This window comes from Macaca thibetana, chromosome 20 (assembly GCF_024542745.1).
Source record: "Macaca thibetana thibetana isolate TM-01 chromosome 20, ASM2454274v1, whole genome shotgun sequence".
Taxonomy (NCBI): domain Eukaryota; kingdom Metazoa; phylum Chordata; class Mammalia; order Primates; family Cercopithecidae; genus Macaca; species Macaca thibetana.
Window position 1 is genome coordinate 34703110 of NC_065597.1, and position 17579 is coordinate 34720688.

Here is a 17579-nt window from a genome sequence, read left to right on the forward strand (position 1 = left end):
CGCCCAGGCTGGAGTGCAGTGGCACGACCTGGGCTCACTGCAACCTCCAACTCCTGGGTTCAAGCGATTCTCCTGCCTCAGCCTCCCAAGTAGCTGGGATTACAGGCACCCGCCACCATGCCCGGCTAATTTTTGTATTTTTAGTAGAGATGGGGTTTCACCACGATGGCCAGGCTGGTCTCAAACTCCTGACCTCAGGTGATCCACCTGCCTCAGCCTCCCAAAGTGCTGGGATTACAGACGTGAGCCACCGCACCCAGCCAAGAACTCATTTTCAGCTCAGCTATGTCCTTAGTACCCGCTGACCCTTTAGGGGAAGCTCAGTTTCCCCCACCCCTAACATCAACAGATCAGCTCTTGTGGTCTCCATATTCTATTTGGGGCTTTCATCTTCCAGAAGAGGAAACTGGGGCCTGGACTAGTCAAGGTCATGGAGCTAAGGAGGGTGGAACTAAGCTGCACCCCAGGTCAGCCCTTGGCCACCTTCATATCCAGCAAAGCCGCTTGTTCCCTGGGGAGGTTGTAGAGGCTACAAGCTCAGCCCTCCAAGGTGTCTTGTTCCCCTGTCTGCCCCCCAAGTACAACTGTGGAGGGAAGGAGCAGGGTGAGCTGTGTGGAGACATGGACCCCACCACCCTCACCCCCAGCTCCAGGCAGCAGTGGTCTAGCTCCAGCACTGTGCCTTTAAGAGACCAATCCCTTGGCTGGGGATACCTGTTGCCATGGAAATGGCGGCCTGAATCCCACAGTGGAGGGCTGCTGTTGCCAGCCCCCCATCCCTGGCTGTGAGGGGCTTCAGAAGCCCATCCAGACCCTACGCCTGACAGTCCACCATCGTTCCTGGGCCCCTTCCCTTAGGCGGCCCTCCAACCCCACCTCAATACCATCAGAAACAGTCCAGGGCAATATTTCTGGGACACCTAAGCAGACAGGTGGAAAGACACTAAGAGGCCGGACAATGAGGAAAGAAAAGAATGCTTGGCCTTGGTCTAACAGGCCCCACCTTTCAGTGGGTGGGATCTGTCTCCAAGCCCGTTCCAGCTCAGGCAGGCAGTACCCACTCCCTCCACACGTGGCCCTCCTGGCTCCCTCATTTCTATCAGCCCCATGCGTAGGAGACGTGTGGGACTCAGGCCTGGGCCTCCCTCTTAGCTGGCAGCTCCCACTCCCTGGGGAGCCTGGGGGCAGACAGTTCCTGCAGGACTGTGGGCACCAGTGGCCAGAGGAGGTGATACCACACAGTGACAGCACTACCCAGACCCTGCCTGTCACCCTCACACTGACTCCCATTCTAGAGGAGTTGAGCTCAGAGAGGTGATGTAACTTGTTGAGGCCTCACAGCCGGGAACTGGCACAGTCCAGATTGAACCCAGCCTGGCTGACTCCAAAGCTGGGGCTCTTTACATGAGTCCTCCTCCACCGCCCACTGGCACCAGTGGCCTGTCATTGTCTCCAGCAGAGGGGCCCGGCAGGGAAACGCTTTCTTCCCACGGAGCACGCCAGTGTCTGAGGGCCTGAATATCCAGGATAGCAGGCCAGGGTGGGGCCCAGAGCCCTGGTACTGGACTTTAACCCACACCCCTGTGTGCCAATCAACCAGCCACCATGCCCACACCCAGGAGCCTGGCCTCATCGAGTGCCCAGCCGTGCCTGAGGTCAGCAGCCCAGACCTCGGCAGTGGAAGTGCAGCTGACAAGTCCCCGGCTTCCCGCTCAGCCTGGACAAAGCCAGAGTTGTTCAGGAGCCTCAAACATCTATTACACAGCCCTACCCCCAGGACAGATCAAAGGGGAAGGGGTTATGGATGGAGAGAACGGAGGGTGGAATCGGGTGTGAGGGGTTGGAAGAGGCTCTGCAGGCTCTGCTGTCCCTGCAGATGGTCCTGGTTCACCCTGTCCCCAGCATTGCCACCTCTGGAAACAGCCCATCACTGTCAGACTGAATCCAAAAACCCAACTCCCAAAAAGGATGAAGCAACTCTTGCCTTTACCCCGAGGTTTTTCAGGTTTCTAGGGCTGTAAACAACTGCTTCCCCTAATGCATTTAACGTGTGATTTGATTTATAAGAAATTGACTTGACCACAACAGTTCCAGGCAGAGTCTAGGGAAGTTGCACTTACTCCCTAGCTCATTTCAGGGAAGTTGGCTGCTGAGGACCCTGCCAGGGGAGTAGGTGGAATTCCCAGGGAGCTGGCAGCTTCCCAGCTCCCCCTCCACTGGGACACCAGACACCTGGGCGACCAACCAGGAATGGGCCGTGAATAGCAAGGCCCAGGTCTCAGGGGCCAAGGCAGAGGGAAAGATGAAGGCCTGAGATAGGAGTCCCCCCAAGGCCCACTCAAACCTGCATAAGACCTTCCAGTGGCTCCCCACCGCCCTCCAGAGAAAACCCAGATTCCTCAATGGCTTTCGAGGCCCCGCAGGAGCTGGCCTACCTTTCAGCCTCACCTCACCCCACCTCCTCCTCTTTCAACACATTCCTTCATTCCGGTACACCCACACACCAAACCTCCAGGCCTCCGCACGTGCCGTTCCCTCCGCCTGAGACACTCCACGCGCACACATCCTTTATGAGGCTAACTCAAGCATCCTCCAGGTTTCAGCTCACATGTCACTTTCCCAAGAAGCCTTTCCTGAGCCCTCCATCTGTGCTTAGTCCCCCTGTCTCCTGCTCCTGGCCTAGGGCTCCTCACTAGACTGCAGGCACTGGGAGGGCAGAGGCCTGTCTCACTCATCATGGTCTCCCCAGTGCTTCGCAGAAGTTGCTCGGTAAAGACGTGTTGAGTGAATGAATGGGAGAGTGCAGCCCTGCCTAGAGAGAGGCTTCCACCACCTGCTCTCAATTTCCTGTACGTGGGTGTGCATCGGTGCACATATGTCTGGGGATGGGGAGGGTGAAGCCACACCAAATATTCTTCCCCAAACTAAAAAACGGCTGACAAAAGCATCAGGGGATAATTCATAAATGACTTCCTTTTGCTTTGGGATTAATTGTGCTTGGCATCACCGAATGCTAGCCCAAGAGCTGTCCCCAAAAGATTCGGCCAGCAGGGAAGCACTTTATGTGTGCCAGGCACTACGCTGAGCAATTTCTATGCCTAGCTAGTTCTAGAAGGCAGGAACTGTTTCCATTATCCTCGTCGCACAGACGAAACAAGTTCACAGAGTTTAAGCTACCAGCTCTGGGTCCCACAAAGTCAGGAAGTGGGAGAGCTGGGAGAACTTCCCAGAGCTTGAGGCTGAACCACCAGGCAGCCCCACCTCCCCTCCACTGGTGCACCCTGAGGCCAAGGAGATAAGGTAAGGCAGGAGGTAGAGAATGGCCTTATCTGTTCTTGGACATCAGAGTGGGAGGGCCTGATACAGGCCCCTTGGGCCCACTCCTGCAGGTTAGACAAGCTCAGACATGCCCTGAGATCACACAACCTGGGTGGGTGACAGAGCTTTTCCAGCAGAAGGGAGCCAGGAGGTGGCTGCCTCCCCCAGGCTGGGAGGACCAAGTCGCAGTCAAAGTGGCTGGGATGTCCAGAGGACTAGCACCAGGTGGTTGGGCCTCAAGTCCTTCTGCTTCTTCCCTCTGGGGAGCTCTCCGCAGTTGCTCCTCAGAACACACAAACACCCTTCCTGGCCTTTCCTGGGGCCCAAACCTCCTCAGATCTGGGTCCAGCAGACACAGACCCACCTCTCCCCAGGACCCTATTTCCTACCCAGTCCTGCCCCGGCTCTGCAGGTGCAGCGGTGAAAGGGCCTTGGCGCTAACACTGGGCTGCAGGCCCACTCCCCACCCCACATTTTTCCCCTTAAACAAACATGCAGGACTTTCTTTTTCTATCCCTTTGAAAGCCTGCTCAGGTGGACAAGACTGGGTGGGACAATGGCCTGGCACCCGAACAGGAGGGAGTGCAAGCTGAAGCCTGCCTCTTGCTGTGCCCTCTCTAGCCAGTTCTAGCCCAGCAACCCCAGGAATTAAAAAAAAAAAAAAAAATCCCGGCCGGGTGCCGTGGCTCACGCCTGTAATCCCAGCACTTTGGGAGGCTGAGGTGGGCGGATCAGTTGAGGTCAGGAGCTCAAGACCAGCTTGGCCAACATAGTGAAACTCTGTCTCTACTAAAAATACAAAAATTAGCCCAGCATGGTGGCAGGTGCTTGTAATCCCAGCTACTCAGGAGGTTGAGTCAGGAGAATCACTTGAACCCAGGAGGTGAAGATTGCAGTGAGCTGAGACTGTGTCACTGCACTGCAGCCTGGGCAACAGAATGAGACTTTGTCTCAAAAAAAAAAAAAAAAAAAAAAAAAAATCCCTCCCAGACCTTTCCCAGTTACTGCCCATTAAGCCTGCACCCAGGTCCTCACAGCACACTAGGGGTTTATTACGCCCATTTCATAAGAGGAAATGGGTCTGGGTGCAGTGGCTTACACCTGTAATCCCAGCACTTTGGGAGGCTGAGGCGGGAGGATCATCTGAGGACAGGAGTTTGAGACAGGCCTGGCCAACATGGTGGAACCCTACCTCTACTAAAAATACCAAATTAGCCGGGTGTGTTGGTGGGCACCTGTAATCCCAGCTACTCGGGAGGCTGAGGCAGGAGAATTGCTTGAACCCAGGAGGCGGAGGTTGCAGTGAGCTGAGATTGCACGATTGCACTCCAGCCTGGGCAACAAGAGTGAAACTCTGTCTCAAACAACAAAAAGAGGAAATGGGCTCAGAGCAGGAAACATTCCATTCCATAAGAAGAAACATGCCCCAGGCTCAGGGCTGCCAGGGTCAGGGCCGGGACGTTCCTTCTGGCACTCTGAGCTCCTTCCGGCTGGGCGCTGCCTCCACGTCCTGCGCTTGCTGTTCCCTCTACCCAGGCCGCTCTTCCCTGAGCTCTTTGTTGGCCTGTCCTTCTTTGCTGGCCTGTCACTGTGTGACTTGTCCATTTCACACAGTGAGGAAGGGATAGCGGCAGGATTCAAACCCTGGCACCTGCCACTCCAGGGTACCCATTTTTCCCACAGACCCTCTGCTGCCTCCTGAACCATCAGAACAGGCTCTGACTCTCCCCGCTACTATGGAAACTGCCTTTGCAAAATTATAACTGAGGAAATTATGACAGCGAAAGAAATCAGACCGAACTGACTTCATCTTGCTTCTAACCCTTCAACTGTCCTTGTTTATTCCTGGGTGTAGGCCAAACTAACTTTGGGAATGGATTCAGTTCATGGTTTGACTCTGAAACAAACCAGTAACAGCCCATTCCCAAAAAGACCCTCTTCTTGCCTGGGGTCCAGTATGTCTTTGCAGGACTAACAAATCAGCTACAGATTAGAAATTACAGTTTAGGGGTCATGCAGCCTCTGGCTCCAAGAGTCTGAACCTCCCCAAATTGGGGATAATATCACTATTGTGAAACCTAAGATCAGTGCTTGAGAGATTTTGCAGCCCCTGCACTCCATGGATCGGCGGACACCACCCAGACCGGTAATGTGGCTCAGTCAGTTCTGCCATCGCACCCAGGAACAGAGACAGCAAGAAAACCGCACTTCGACCCCCTATGATTCCATCTCCAGCCTGACCAATCAGCACTCCCCACTTCCCAAGCTTCTACCCACCAAATTGTCTTTAAAAACTCTGATCCCCAAATGCCTGGGGAGACTGATTTAAGTAATAATAAAAGTCCGGTCTCCTGCACAACCGGCTCTGTGTGAATTACTCTTTCTCCATTGCAATTCCCCTTGATGAATCAGTTCTGTCTAGGCAGCAGGCAAGGTGAACCCACTGGGCGGTTGCACTATCTTTCCCACCATCTCCCGGAAGGCAACTGCCACCTCCTTGGTGACCAGGTGCCTCCCTCCCCTAGATGGTTCCCTTAGGCATGGGACCAGGTCCCTTTCCCTGGGGGAGGAGGCTCTGACTGAACTTGTACAGCTCACATCCCTCAGCCAGCGCTGACTTCATCCATTCACAGAGCATGATGAGCCTGCACAGCCCAGGCGCTGGACCAGGCGTGGAAAGAAGGATGTGAACTAGACGTTGCCGACCATCATCAGGGTCAGCCAGGAACAGGCAGAGAAGGCAAGAGATCTGCTTCAGATAGGTGGTCAGGGAAGGCTGCTTGGGGGAGGAGGCCCTGAGGGAGGGCCCTGCAGAGTCCAGGACAGACCTGCGGGGGAACAGCTGGGATTGCTTGAGGAACACAGAGGGGGTTGGGTGGCAGAATCATCCTAAGAGAAGGAAGGGGCTGTGCAGTCAGTGAGGGGGTCGGTAAGGAAGGCAGAGGCTTCAGGGGATCCAATCTGATGGCAGAGGGTATTTGGCAGGGCAGCAGCTGGATCTGACCCTCCAGTGGGGGAAACAAACGGTAGCGTGTGGAGTGGTGGTGTGAGGAGTGGTGAGGGCGGCTGCAGGGTCCAGTGAGACCTGTGGCCATGGGGAAGTGGGTGAATTTGTGATATTTTAGAGTCTAGTGAAATGACCACTCTAGAAGCGACTTCAGCAACCCTCTTCTTTCAATGGAGGTGGAAGATGAGAAAGGGGTGGGGGCTGGCCGAGGTCTCCCAGGAGGTGGTGGCCAGAAAGGAAATGGAGTCAAGTCTCCTCAACCCAGACCAGCATCCACAGCTCCGGGCTGGGTGCCTGATTCCCCATCATGGCGCTGGAGCCTGAGGAGCAGGGCTGGGTCAGGGGCTGAGAAGTCCTATGCAAAGGGCATGCAGGTCAGTCAGGTCCCCAAGGTCAGGAGAAGGCAGAAGGGACATCAGAGAACTGCCCTTAGGGCAGGGGGAAAAGACCCCTCAACTCATACTGCAGAGGGAGGCAAGGGCAGGTCATGGTGGAAATTGGGAGGTGGGCAAGGTGACCCTTGGTGACCCCATCACTGGCATCAGGCCCTGCCAGTAGGGCCTGCCTGGGAGCCAGCCTGCAGCTGGGGCCGGGAGAAGGGAAGGGAGACCAGGGTTGCAGATGCCTGGGATGGCTGCTCACCATATATTCCAGATGCCACGCAGCTGCCTTGGCAGCCTCAGGCTGGGGCAGTGAGGCTCTAGGCTTGTTGCTGAGTGTAGGGCCAGGGCCAGACAGTTCAGCAGCCCTCAGTGTGAGGCAGGGGCAGCTCTGATTAGAACTAGGTGGCTCAGAAGGGTCAGCGTTAGGGCCTCAGGGATCACCGCCTCCAGTTTTCCATCTTGTTTCTCTTATGGGAATAACCAGTACCTCGCCCTGGGGAGACATCTCCCATTGATTACAGCCCTGCTTCCCGCTCAGCACGAATGGATTTACTTTCTCCAGTCTGTGCTCCAGGAAGCCAGGAGCTTGACTCAACTCTCTTACAATACGTGAAGGTAAATTGAGGCCCAGAGGTGTCCACTAGGATTTAGAGCAAAGAGAAGGCAGAATATCCTACTCCCCAGCCCAGAGGATGTGCGTGGTTCCTGGCATGCCTGGCTTGCAGCTGACTACTCACCGTGGCCGTCTGCTGCTGCGTGGCCTGGGCCGCAAACCGAGCCACGTGGTTGACGATGGGGGAGAAATTGGTAGGACCGTAGAAGCGGATGTGGGGCAAGCAAGCTGAGTACGCCTGGGCGATACCATCCACACCTGCCTCGGGAGAAGAGTCTGGATCAGCCAGGTGTCCCTGACCCCACACCCGCTCTCATCCCACTGCTGATGAAGCATCTATTTCATGCTTACCCAAAATGTCCCTGCCATGGCTAGCATAGGCCTCATGAGACTGGAAGCTCCCAGAGGGAAGGGCCAGCATGGTAAAAAGTCAAGAGCCCTGAATGTGAAGTCAGACAGGCCTGAAGAGTTTGAATCCTGCCTTTGTTTTTTTTGAGACAGAGTCTTGCTCTGTCGCCCAGGTTGGAGTGCAGTGACAGGATGTCGGCTCACTGCAACCTCCACCTCCCAGGTTCAAGAATTCTCCTGCCTCAGCCTCCCGAGTAGCTGGGATTACAGGCATGTGCCACCACACCCGGCTAATTTTTGTATTTTTAGTAGAGATGGGGTTTTGCTGTGTTGCCCAGGCTGGTCTCAAACTCCTGACCTCAGGTGATCTGCCCACCTTGGCCTCCCAAAGTGCTGGGATTACAGGTGTGAGCCACCGTGTCCGGCCTGAATCCTGCCTTTCTTAGCTGTGGGACCTGGGGCAAGCGGTTTAGTCTTTCTGAGGCTACGTCTTTGTCAATGGGACTGACAATCTACACTCTGGCAGTTGGCAGGAGGGGGGTCTCTCAGGCCTTTCCAGAGAAGGGGCTTGGCGAAGCTTGCAGTGATGCTTTGAGACAATGGGAAGCCATCTGGAGGTCTGTTCTGGACGTCCATTCTGGACATGCTATGGCTTCGGTTCAGGGTTGGGGGATCGAGGCATTTGCACAGTGTCTGTACAGATTAGGCGCTCTGTAAATAGCTGCTGTTGTGAGCACATTGCCATGTAGCCCTACCCAGAAGGCCTCTGGCCAGGGATGAAGTTGACCAACCAAACGTCACTGGAGATCTATCCCAAATCAGACACCCTGGCCCAGCTTTGGAGATCCCCAAGGAAGGCAGATGCTATGTTGAAGCCAAATCCTAGGCCGAAAGGTCTCATGATGGTAGAAACAGCCCTCTTCCATACCCACATGCATCCCCTCTCCTTGACTCAGACTTTTCTTCCTCCTTCCTCTATCCCTCCCTTCCGCCTTCTTCCCTTCCTTCCTTCCTTCCTTCCTTCCTTCCTTCCTTCCTTCCTTCCTTCCTTCCTTCCTTCCTTCCTCTCTCTACCTTTCTTTCTTTCCTTTTCTTTTTTCCTTCCTTCCTTCCTCTTTCTTTCTCTTTCTCTTTTTTCTCTCTCTCTTTTTTTCTGTGTCTCTCTTTCCTTTCCTGTTCTTTGTCTCTCTCTTTCCTTTCTTTTTCTCCTTCCTTCCTTTCTTCTTCTTCTTTTTTTTTTTTAATTAATTTTTTTTTTTTTGAGATGGAGTCTCACTCTGTTATCCAGGCTGGAGTACAGTGGCACAATCCCGCCTCACTGCAACCTCTGCCACCTGGGTCAAGCGATTCTCCCACCTCAGCCTCCTGAGTAGTTGGGATTACAGGTGCGCACCACCATGCCTGGCTAATTTTTGTTTTAGTACAGACGGGGTTTCACAATCTTGGCCAGGCTCGTCTTGAACTCCTGACCTCTGATCTACCCACCTCGGCCTTCCAAAGTGCGGAGATTACAGGTGTGACCCTCCCCTCCCATCCCCGTCTCTTTCTTTCCTCCCACTTCAGCCTCCTGAGTAGCTGGGACCACAGGCATATGCCACCATGCCTGGGTAATTTTTTTAATTTGTAGAAATGGGGTCTCCCTCTATTGCCCAGGCTGGTCTTGAACTTGAGCTCATGCGCTCATCCTGCCTCAGCTTCCCAAAGTGCTGGGATTACAGGCATGAGCCATGGCATCCGGCCTCTAATAGTTTCTTAACTGTCCCTAGGAGGCTCAGAAATCCTCTTAGTCCCAGGGGTGGGGATGAACACAGACACCACACTCACTTCCCAGCCCCTGCCTCCCCCTGATCCCCTGCCAAGTACTCTGAGAGCAGGGCTGGCCTTCCCAGCAAGGGGGCGGGTGGGAAGGAGGTGAAAGCAGGTGTGTCTGGTGCCACCCTCACCTCCTCCTGGTTTGCACAGGGTTTCCTGTCAGTGGCTTCCTGTAATTCTCACCAAACCACCCAGTAAAGTGAGAAGAGCAGCCATCATAGCTATCCTGGAGCAGGTAAGGAGGCAAAGGCCCAAGAGGTACAGTGACCTTTCCAAGGTCCTACAGCTCGGAAGGGCAGCAGCTGGCCTTGAATCCAGCACTATCTGACTCCAAACTGTAGCTCTTCCCACTCTGTCACTCTGAGCAACAGTGAGGGGGAGGGGAAAGGAGAAAGAAATGAAAACCTGTCCTCTGCCCACCCTCCACCCAGGGAGCTGGCCGGGCCTGTCGCAAACACAGGGCGGCTACAGGCGGGTCTGACACTCACCTGAGCAGAAGGGGTTGGTGGGGTTGAAGTTGATGGCAAACTCATGGGAGACCTGAAACGCAGAGAAAACACTGAGCTGCAGCCTCCCGCCCCCAAACCCAGACCCAGGCCACCACCCACTGCCAGGCCAAGGCTCCCTTGGAGAGCACCTGGCTCGTAACCCCCACCCCTACCCTCCTCTAGACCACTGATACTCCCCACATCTGCTTTTCACCTCCACTGCTGGGTGTGACGCACAGAGAGGCCCAACCACCCTCTCCTCATAGTGGAGGAAACTGAGACCCTGGCGTGTCACCCCAGGCTCTTCTGGGGACTGGGGCTGCCTATGCCCCATCAGTCCTCTAAGAGTCCTGGGTGGGACAAGGATTCCCCCCGCGGGTCAGGGTTCCAGGATGCTCCCTCATCACTGCTACTGCTGGATGTGGGCTCTACCATTAGAGCACCGCTTCTCTGGGCTTCAGAGGCTTTTCCTACCTTAATAGTAAGCAAAGGGGCTTGGAGGGGAGCCTGCCTAGTGCCAGATAGCCAAACGGGGGTGAGCTGACAGCCCACTCAGAGCTGACCTGGCCATCAGGGAGTGTAAGGGGCCGCAAGGGGGTCAGATGGGGCTGTCACAGGGTCCCTAGGGACTGATCCTGCTTCTCTGCCTCCAGGCCCAGCACCCAGCCCCGGAAGATCATCAGAGGCTGACCTGGACACTCTGGGACACTGCTGCATCCATCACATCTGGCTGCTGCTGTTCGCATGGCTTCAGGGTACAGGGGGACTCATAACTGGCCCCGTTCAGGGCTGTGGGTGAGACTGCAGTGCCTGCAGAACCCGGGCCTCGGAAGATGCTGCAGAGCTCAGATGGGGGACAGCCCCTCCTTTCTTCCCTCCCCTGCAGCCCCACAGCCCCAAATTCCCCTCAGCCTGCTTCCTACCACGTACTACATCCACATTCAGTGCTGTGCAGGGATCCCCTTACTCCTTCCTCACAACGCCCCAATGGAAGGGCAGCTGTTATCACCTCATCTTACGGATGACAAACCTGAGACACAGAGTGGACTAGAATGTTCCCACATTTCCTGGCGGGCAGAGCTGGGACTCGAACTGAGGTCAGGCTGCCCCCAGAGCTCACGCTAACCTCCAAAGGCATTCCTCCCCCAGGGATTTTCAGTGAGGAGGGTAGAGGGGTGCCCAGGGCAAAGCGACCCCCTCCCTGGTCCTCAGCTGCAGAGGACGGCTTTTGTCTGGCCACAGACAATCCCAGACAGACCCTTCAGCTCCAAGACACAATGACGGGGGTGCTGGGAGGCTCTCCTGCATCCAGCGTCCCCATTTAACAAATAAACAAATCGAGGCCCAGAAAAGGGAAGCCAGGCACCAGAGCCACACAGTCGAACAGGCCTGAGACCCAGTGCCCTCCCCTCCCCTGGGGGTGGGAGTTGGTCCTACTCCTGGGGGAGAGGGCAGGGATGCAGCAGTGGGGTTCAGTCTGGCCTTCCTGGCAGCGTGGGGGTGGGGAGGTAGTGGGAGGATTCCTCCCTGTTTCAGGGAATGGGGTTTTCTGTTCTTTGCTGTCCGCTTTAGGTGCCCGGCACAGAGCCAGTCCTCTGGTGTCCCTCTTGGGTCCTGTCCCTGTCCAGGGCCCCCTTCACCCTGTCCCCAGTCTGGGCTCCAGGTTTGGGGGCTGGAGGTCCCTGTTGCCATGGAGATTTCCTGAGCCTCCACAGAGATTACCAGGGGGGCTTGTATGGAGGGGCTGAGAGAGAAAATGGTTGCCAGGGAAACAGGCCTCCCTTGGGCCAATGACTTCCCGAAAAATCAGATTTTAGGAGATTTTAGAGACCACAGTGGGAAAGCCCCCTGCTGATAAGGGTGGAGGAATATTTTGCCTTCTCAGGCCCCCCACTCTTCATCCCCACTCTTCCCCCCATCTTTTTTGGGGAGGGCCCAGCCTTGCGGTCATGGGGGCCGTGGAAGGTTATCCATCCACCCCAGAGGCCCCAGAGGTTGCCTCCTCCAGCAGCTCCATTTCATAGCTGGAAAGAGTGAGGTTCCCAGAGGGCCAGGGAGTGCCCAGGTCACACAGTGGGGCCTGGGGACAAGTGTCCATGCTACCAGCAGTGGCAGCTCAGCCCCTCCCGTACTGGCTGCCCTGGTTTGCCTGAGAAAAGTCATAAACAGGACAAGTTCCTGGAGGACACAGAAGCTGATGAGGGGCCCCTGGGGACTAGCTGCCTGCCACAGGCCTTTGTCCTCGGACTCCCTGTTGCCTTCCGACAGCCAATGGCCCTGTTCACCCAACCTGGCCTGCCTCGGCCCTGAGGTCAGGGAATTACTTCAGGCTCAGCTCCCTGCGGCCCTGGCTGAGGCAGGTGGTGGGGGCAGGGGGTGGGGCATGGAGAAAGCCCAAGGGATCTCAGAGTGACTGTCCTCTCTGAGCCTCAGTTTCCCCACCCACAGAGTATGCTCCCTCTCCCCCCAGACCTTTGCACAGACTATGCCTTCTGCCCAGATCCCGTTCCTCATCTGAGTAACTCTGCTCACGTTGAAGGGCCAAGACCTCATACCATATCCAAAGGGAAATGTGTCCTGAGCCCCTCAGCCACTCTCTGGGGCAGGATTCCTCTCTGGGCTCATCTGGGCCACCCTCAGGGAGAAACTGAGGTCTTGAAGGCAGGCAGCCTGGTCGCATGCTCCTTTTGGCTCCTTCTAGCTTCCCACCCTCAGAGAACCAACCCCTCTGTTTGCTCAGGCCTGGGGCCCCAAATCTGGGCTGGGTCCCAAATTCACTGTCAACAAACAACGGCAGTGCACACTGCAGGCCAGGTGCTGGGATGCAGGCAGAAGGAAACCCAGTGCCTTCCCCAGGCAATCACAAACAAGTCACAGAGTTCCATGAGGGCAGGGATCTGGGCAGGAGGAAGGGCCCCCATGTGAGCGTGAGCATGGCTCCCAGAGGGCAGGCCACTCCCCGAAATTCTAGGTGAAAATCGGTGACAGAAGCCCAGGAGAGGGAGTGCGGGCTGAGTGAAGGCTATGTGCAAAGGCCCTGAGGTGGGAGTGAATGAAGGAGCTTCAGGCAGCAGGAGTGAGTCAAGTCAGAATGCGAAAGAGGGTGAGGGGCCAGGAGGGGCCAGGCCTGGCGGCTCCTGTGGCAGGGGAAGGCGGGACACAGCATCTGTCCTTTCCTAGCCTGGATGCAGCATCTTTCTTGGCACCGCCGGGCACTCCAGCCTGGCCAAGCCCCGGCCTCCCCAGCATCGCCCTGTGACATTTACAAGGAGGCTTTTGCTCAAGAAAACATCTCATTCAGTTCTTTGAAAGCTGGTTGGTGTCCTAGCAACGGGCTCGTGCTGGGCCCAGCCGCACCAGCTCGCCCTGCCCCCCCAATGGCATCATGTGGCCCAGCTTTGGTCCCATCTGAGGCGTAGCCTCACACCACAGGGAGCCAGGATGCCCACCTCTCCTGCCCTGGCCCTCGGGCCACTCCCCGAAATTCTAGGTGAAAATCATCCTCCCCAGAGAGGGCAGGAGGCAAAAATTCATTCTGGAAACAGCAATGTGGCACAGCAGGGCAGACAAGAAGGGGCACTGGCCGAGCGAGAGCCATGTGCAGACTTAGGAGCTCTCTGGGCTCACACCCCACGGGCTTCTCATGGGGAAGCAACAGACTCTGAGAAGAAACTTTAGAGTCCATCTGTCCAGTTGGTGAACATGGCCTTGGGCAAGTCACTTTGAGGCTCCAAGCCTCAGTTTATTGCCCTGTAAAATGGGGCAGCATTCCCTGCCCCTGTCCGCAGCGACTCCCCAGCGTTATAGCCTCTGCACTCATTGACATCTCCATCTCTGAGCCACCAAACCACCCCTCCCCTGGTGCCCGGGGTTCTATGAGGAGTCCCCGCCTCCTGCCCCAGGAATACCCACAACCACACCTCAGGGACCCCCCCCTCAATTCACCTCCATGCCTCTCCTGGCTCCTCCTCAGCCTTTAGACCTGCTTGACCTGCCCCTTCACAGCCTGGTGACTTCCGTGCTGGCTGACTGCCACACTGATGTCTCCATGCCCTTCTCCCCTCCCCGTCTTGTCTCTGCCATAATGGCCCCAGCTGTGGTCAGTGAAATGGGCAGTCTCTTCTCAGCCTCACCTCACCAGGCCCGGGGCAGCCTCCAACCCCACTCCCTCCTCCCCGAGCCCTGACTGCTTGGCTTCCTCAGTGATCGAAATGGGTTCATAACAGGGCCTACCTCACTGGCTTTGGTGAGAATTAGTTGAAACTGGTAAAGCAGGCAGAGTGGTATCTAGAACATTCTAAGGGACCAATAAATGCTGCTACTTATGGGTTTGCTTTCTGTGGGCTTCATGCTGCCCCTCCTTTGCTTCCTCCCCGCTCTGCCTGCCTGGCTCAGTCTCTGCTTCCTCTGCCTGGATCTCTCACGCAGCTGTTTCTTTTTTTATTTTATTAAATACATAAATTAATTAATTAATTTTCTTCTGTCACCCAGGCTGGAGTGCAGTGCACTCAGAGCTCACTGGGCTCCAGGGATCTTCCTGCCTCAGCCTCCTGGGTAGCTGGTATTATAGACGCCCACCACCACACCCAGCTAATTTTTGTATTTTCAGTAGAGACGGGGTTTCACCATATTGGCAGGCTGGTCTCGAACTCCTCACCTTGTGATCTGCCCTCCTCGGCCTCCCAAAGTGCTAAGATTATAGGCGTGAGCTACTGCACCCAGTCAACTTTTAAATTTTGTAGAGACAGGGTCTCACTGTGTTGCCCAGACTGGTCTTGAACTCCTGGCTCAAGCAATCCTCCTACCTTGGCCTCCCAAAGCATGAAATTACAGGCGTGAGCCATTGCGCCCCACCTCATGTGGCTGTTTCTCACTCCACCTGTCTCCCTAGCAATCTCATCCTCCCAGAGGTGGCACCATGGGTCGTGGCCCAGGTGGCCAGGTCTGTCTCTGTCTCCTCGGAGCCTGAAACTACTGACCCATCATCAACCTATCTTTTTTTTTTTTTTTTTTTTTTTTTTTGTGACAGGTTCTCACTCTGTTGCCCAGGCTGGAGTGCAGTGGCGCAATCTCGGCTCACTGCAACCACTGCCTCCCAAGTTCAAGTGATTCTCCTGCCTCAGCCTCCCAAGTATCTGGGATTACAGGCATATGCCACCACGCTGGGCTGATTTCTGTATTTTTAGTAGAGACAGAGTTTCACCATGCTGGCCAGGAAGACCTCAAACTCTCTGACCTCAAATGATCCGTCTGCCTCAGCATCCCAAAGTGCTGGGATTATAGGCATGAGCCACTGTGCTCAGCCATCATCCACCTTTCTTCTGGGACTCCTACCTTACCATCTCCCCTGCTGAGCCTAGCACCCATCCCGTTCCTCATCTCGGTAAGCAGTACCACCCCCACCTCAGTTCTCAGTTGGAAATCTTGGTGACCTCTTCGGCCCACACTCACTTGGTCACGCAGACAGTCTTGGCCTCTGCCCTGAGTCTCCTTGCCCTCACCCCTTCTCTCCGCCCTCCACTCTGCCCACTCTCGCCCTAGCCACGCCCCACTCAGCAGCCAGGGGAGGCCTTCGGAAATGCCAATCTGCTAATGAGCCCCTATGTGGTCCCTGCAGGGGTCCCCGTGGTCCTTTAATGCCCACGTCTGTCTCCACCCTGCTCACCTCCAATGGAGGGTCCATCACCCACCTCTGCCAGCTCCTCCAGCTCATCCCGTAGCCTTCGCACAGGCTGTTCTCTGCCCTGAAGGCTCCCCCCGCCCCACTGCCACCCCTAGTCACTCTGCTACTTCCCTTTCCCCTCTTGGCTTAGAGCTTGCCCCCTCCAGGAAGCCTGATGGCCCCCAGCTGGGTTGGGTTCCTTCCTTGGCTCCCTGCAGGCCTTCAGTACCCCCGCCTCAGCACCGATGCCACTGCCCTGTCTTTAGCGTTGCCAAATAGAATACAGGATGCCCAGTATGACTCAGAAACAGAAAACAAAAAACTGCATGTTCTCCCTTATAAGACGGAGCTAAACAATGGGTGCACACAGAACAGACACAGAGCGGGAATAACAGACACTGAGGACTCCACACGGTGGGGGGTGGAGGGATGACGGATGAAATGCCACCTACTGGGTACAACGTACATTATTTGGGTGATGAATGGAAAGTCCATATTTCACACAATACATCCTGGTAATACAACTATACTTGTACCCCTAGATCCAGACAAAACCTTGAATTTCAGATAAACAATGGATGATTTAAGTATAAGTATGTCCCATGCAATATTCAGGACATACTTATATTTTAAAAATTGTTTATCTGCACTGGCGCGGTGGCTCAGGTCTGTAATCCCAGCACTTTGGGAGGCTGAGGCCGGTGGATCACCTGAGGTCAGGAGTTTGAGACCAGCCTGGTCAACATGGTGAAATCCTATCTCTACTAAAAATACAAAAGTTAGCTGGGGGTGGTGGTGGGCACCTGTAATCCCAGCTACTCGGGAGGCTAAAGCATGAGAATTGTTTGAACCTGGGAGGTGGAGGTTGCTGTGAGCAGAGAATGTGCCACTGCACTCCAGCCTGGGCAACAGAGCAAGACTCTGTCTCTAAATAAATAAATAAATATCAATACATAAAAATACACATTGTTTATCTGAAATTCAAACTTAACTGGGTGTCTTGTATTTTGATTTGCAACACTGGCCATCCTGTCTGTCCTCCCCACTCCATAGGGGTCTCATGAGCAGAGAACATAACTGTGCTGCCCCGTTACAGCCTCAGCGTCTGCCCGAGAATCAGACTTGAGAAATGAGCGTGGCCTGGGGTGAACACAGGGAAGGCAGGGCAACAAGGCCCCAGCCCAGGATCTTTCCAGAGCAGATCCCAGAGAGACCATACACACAAACTGCATCTCAACCAAAAGGAAACTAACTCCGGTTTCACTTACCTTCCAGTCCGGGGGTAACTGGGCCCCGAATCCCAGAGCTGGAAACATCTTATCACTAATCAGAGAGAGAAGAGAAACACACTGTGAGACACCTGAGGACACCGCCTGACCCTCTGCCCAGGGCTGGGCGCGCTCGGCCTCGTACACTTTCAAGGACAGAAAGGAGGAGCTCACCACCTCTAGAAAAAGCTGTTAGGATCATCTACCTAATGAGCCCAACCCACCTCCGGGGACCTGGTGAACCTGTGGCCTGACCACATCTATACCTGTGGCAGACACAACAATGGTACTTCTAACCAATGGGCCTGGGCGCAGCTTCTAGATCCTTCTCAAACTAAGACCCCGGCCAGCCACTAAACCAAGGTCAAGATGGAAGTAGAATGAATGTACCGGCTGTCTCCCAGCCTCCTGCTCTAGGGAAAACTCTACTAATATGAGAACCCTCATGTGGCATTCAAGGTCCTGTGTCATCCAGCCCCAGAGCCTAGTCTCGTCTCCTTCCACCTGTGCCCCTTCACACCCCACTCCCCTAGCCCTGGCCACTAGCCACTTGCTATTCCCCAAACACACAGGCTACCTTCACATTCCAACTTCAATGCTGTTGTGCCCCCATCTGTAACATCTCTCCCTAATCTGTTTCCCCTAGCAAACTCCTACTCATCCTCTAAGGCCCAATCAAA

General features: G+C 55.3%; 2 protein-coding genes across 2 annotated transcripts in view; both read right to left on the bottom strand.

Moving 5' to 3' along the window:
* CX3CL1 (C-X3-C motif chemokine ligand 1) overlaps positions 1 to 17579 on the bottom strand; it is a 338913-nt gene that overhangs the window by 230025 nt on the left and 91309 nt on the right. The gene's annotated exons all lie outside the window — the stretch shown is intronic.
* CPNE2 (copine 2) overlaps positions 1 to 17579 on the bottom strand; it is a 54330-nt gene that overhangs the window by 3001 nt on the left and 33750 nt on the right. Inside the window, exons 12-14 of the mRNA XM_050772991.1 lie at positions 16900 to 16954; positions 9970 to 10021; positions 7446 to 7579 (exon numbers count right to left, since the gene is read on the bottom strand). Of these exons, the coding sequence (XP_050628948.1) occupies positions 7446 to 7579; positions 9970 to 10021; positions 16900 to 16954 (241 nt within the window). The remainder of the gene's footprint in view (positions 1 to 7445; positions 7580 to 9969; positions 10022 to 16899; positions 16955 to 17579) is intronic.